The following is a 3439-nucleotide window of genomic DNA, read 5'->3' as shown; positions in this document are numbered from 1 at the left end:
TAATTTATCTATATTAGTGCGTGGCACTCTTTTTCATAGATTATACTAAAAGCCACACAAAGTTTTAACGAGACGACACATACACCGTATCCTCTCGTACGGGAGAAAAACTAACATGAAATATGTTCATCGTCATCGTGATGTTCCAATCTAATGGTACAGTGTTATGTGAAATTTGTCTACACATAACATTGTATTACTAGATCGTAAAGTTACAATTTCGATGAAACCATTTTATATAAGTTGCACTGCGTGTGGGCATTTTTTCATCAATCCATATGGTACTTATTTTCGGAACCAGATTCCCTTCGGATCCAATAAAGCTGAACCTGCTGAGCAGGCGATCTCGACCATTGAAATTTGATCAAACGGCTATAAACAGGAGGTCCTCTAAAAATTATAATAATTGTAAACATTGGATCAAATTTCAACGGACTGAATCGTCTGCTCAGCAGGCTTAGTATATATGAACCGGATCTGGCTTAGTATATATGAATCCGGAGGGATCCGGTTCCCTCATTTTTCAATTAAAAAAGAAAATTGTAAAGTTACGGTAGGCGGAAGTAAGTAGAATTTTTCTTGTGGCGGTGGCAACTGTAAAGCAACCTCACTAAAGGTTCATTAAATCAGATTTTAATTCTTCTAAAGTTAAAGTGCATTTACTGCAGCTGATTATGACATTATGTGATGGCACTGATCTTCTAATGTAGGTGCTTCAGAATCAGGTTTTAGATTTGTAGGTTGATGCTTGAATTAGAATCCATTTCCTAGATAACATGGCATATGAAAACGGATATCCGCTTGCAGTCGTGGTCAAGTTGGTTAAAACAATGTGCCCGACTCTTTGCGTTGAAATTCGAATTCTTTCTTGATTTAAATATATTAAAATATCGTTCGAATAAATGAAGAACATAAATTTGCTTTTCTTTGCTAACAGAAGATATGCTAAAATCTATTAAAATTGCTGCCAAGTTTTGCAATTTAAGCTAAAATCTATTAAAATTGCTAAAACTCTTCCTCTTTTTGGCAAACCACTGTGATCCAACAGCCATGCATATATAGTAGCATGCTGCCAATAACTTGCCCTAGAAGCAACAACATTAATACAGAAACCAAATTTCATATTAGCCCTGTTTACAAAATTAGGGCAGGATTCAAAGAAGCAAACTAATACATTGAATTCAAAGAACACGACGAATGGTTGGTTTGCTTCGCTCTCTGCACCCGACTTCAAATCTTTTTTCTTGTGGTTTATATGAATTTAATGTAAATTATTTATCGTCTGCTAAAAAAAAATTTCAATAATATTGACACACACTGACCGGAGTCAAGGAATGGTGGTCATCACCTCTCTCTCTCGTCTCCATTTTTTGGGTGTCGTCAGCCAACACGCTTTGGGTGTCGTCGGCCAACACGCTTTGACTCCGGTCAGGGTGTATCAAATATACAAGCAAATCAAAATTTGGAAAAACTAATGAAGGCATAAACCGATAGAAGTCTTGTAAAATTATGCTAGAAAAAACAACCAACCTTTTGAATGTACATATACTCTTCTATAGGAACTAAGAGATCTAATTCTTCAAAGAAAAAAGACTAGTTGTAGAATATCATGTACAAAAATCATATGAAGCATGATGAACAAGTCTTCTCTTCCTCTCAATTTGATCTGTTGAGATCGATCCGAGGTTTCTTCACCGTAGGCAGCGGAACAACCGAATTGCACCTAGGACATTTAGGGTTATTTCTCATTATCAACACGTAAGATAGGCAACCAGGACACCCTGCTGCAAATGGCGATGCAAATTGCTTGTCCTCACTGTCCTCCTCCTGAGTTTCTTTGATGGATGACGATGACGACGAGTAAGTTGGCGAAGATGACTTCAACATGGACGAAGATCGCCTCTTGATCGGTTCCTTCTCTGCCCGTTCGAGGGCGGATTTTACCTTGTCCAGAGTGCATAGGCCCTGGTTACTGCATGAGGGTGGTGGTGATGAGGAAACCAGTTTCAAATCAAGGTTAGTGCTGGTATCATCAAAGAGATTTAGTGGGATTTTCGACGACGGCGATGGAGGGAAGTTCAAATCTTGCATCTTTGGAACTGTTGGATTGGTTTGGTCGTTTTGATATGAGATTGAATGTGAATTTTGGGCACTGCACCTTTGAAGATACACTTTCCCTGACTGCAAACAATCAATATAATATATATTAAGTACAGAAATACATAATAATAAAAAGGTGAGTTGAATATTTACAATTAATCAATTTATAGACATAAAGATATAGATTTTAAAGAATTTACAGTGGGATTAGAACTTGCAGAGCATTGAAGAACATCATCAAAATAATTGTTTAAATACAGAAGTATATCCTCATGATATTAATTACACCCTTTAATATTCATTAAAACTATGGAAAGATTGTAAATTTAATAAACACCAAAAGCTTTGTGCAACTGTAGAGGAAATTATATGCCAATAATGAAAAGAGAAAATACTGTTGTATTGAATTTTATAAGGAGGAACAAAAAAAAATATGTTAAATTGCAGAAAGTTACAAACAACTTTCTCAGCAACCAAACAGACATTTCCAGCAAAAGAAAACACATTATCGCATACAGACAATATCAGTTAAACTCGTAAAAGAAACAGAATTGAATGTCATGAAACCAGAATTCAAAGCAATCTGATCGAAAACAAGAACACAACAATACAAAACCACATCAAAATCAAGCTCCCAAGCCTTATCCACCCAGAAATGTAAATAATTTTCGCGGAAAAATTATGGAACACACTGTTTGATTAATTCTCGAGAAACAAACATGACCCAGATGAGGAAATTGACCAACCTTCAAGTCCAAGCGCTTTTCCCAGCCATTGGGGACCTGTAAGTCGAGGTCCAGTTCCTGGGAGTCGTTGGGAAGCGTGGAAGGAGACGACCCACTACCACCAAGCAAGTCTCTTGTAATCAGAGCCGTTGATTTCTCACCACTAGAACCGCTCCCAACGCTCAGATGCTGATCGTCACTGTACCCACTTAGAACCCGAAACAGAGAGCTCACCTCAGCAGCCATTACTGGGGATTCACAGAGCTTTTTTTTTAAACTGAGGGAGAGAAGGAGAGGGGGGCTTTGGGATTATATACAGCCCAACTATACCTGGTAGTAAATATAGCCCGTTATGTAATATTTAAAAATAAATTGAAAATACATTTTATGTTATTTCTTGATTGCTAATTTTATTAGCTATTATTAATATTAGTTTGCATTTGAATTAAGGTACTAATAAATCTAATTGAATTTGATTAATTGCTTCATTTAATGTTTGGGATATTAATGGATGGGTTGTGGGAGGGGTGGGAGGAGAATTCAAGAAAAGGAGGCACCTAAAGTTATGGTAGCATTAAATGCTTTTGGAAAACTAAATTTTTAGAGGTTTGTTT

General features: G+C 36.6%; 1 protein-coding gene across 1 annotated transcript; it reads right to left on the bottom strand.

The window, feature by feature from the left end:
* Nucleotides 1-1461: 1461 nt before the first annotated feature.
* Nucleotides 1462-3116, bottom strand: LOC137726774 (uncharacterized). The gene is made up of 2 exons (XM_068465736.1): nt 2847-3116; nt 1462-2181 (listed from the first exon to the last, which is right to left on the bottom strand). The coding sequence occupies exons 1-2, from the start codon at nt 3069-3071 to the stop codon at nt 1657-1659; spliced, it is 750 nt and encodes a 249-aa protein (XP_068321837.1). The 5' UTR covers nt 3072-3116; the 3' UTR covers nt 1462-1656.
* Nucleotides 3117-3439: the final 323 nt, after the last annotated feature.

This window comes from Pyrus communis, chromosome 2 (assembly GCF_963583255.1).
Source record: "Pyrus communis chromosome 2, drPyrComm1.1, whole genome shotgun sequence".
Classification (NCBI taxonomy): Eukaryota; Viridiplantae; Streptophyta; class Magnoliopsida; order Rosales; family Rosaceae; genus Pyrus; species Pyrus communis.
Note: the sequence above shows the minus strand (reverse complement) of the source record. Positions and strands in the feature narration are given on the sequence as shown.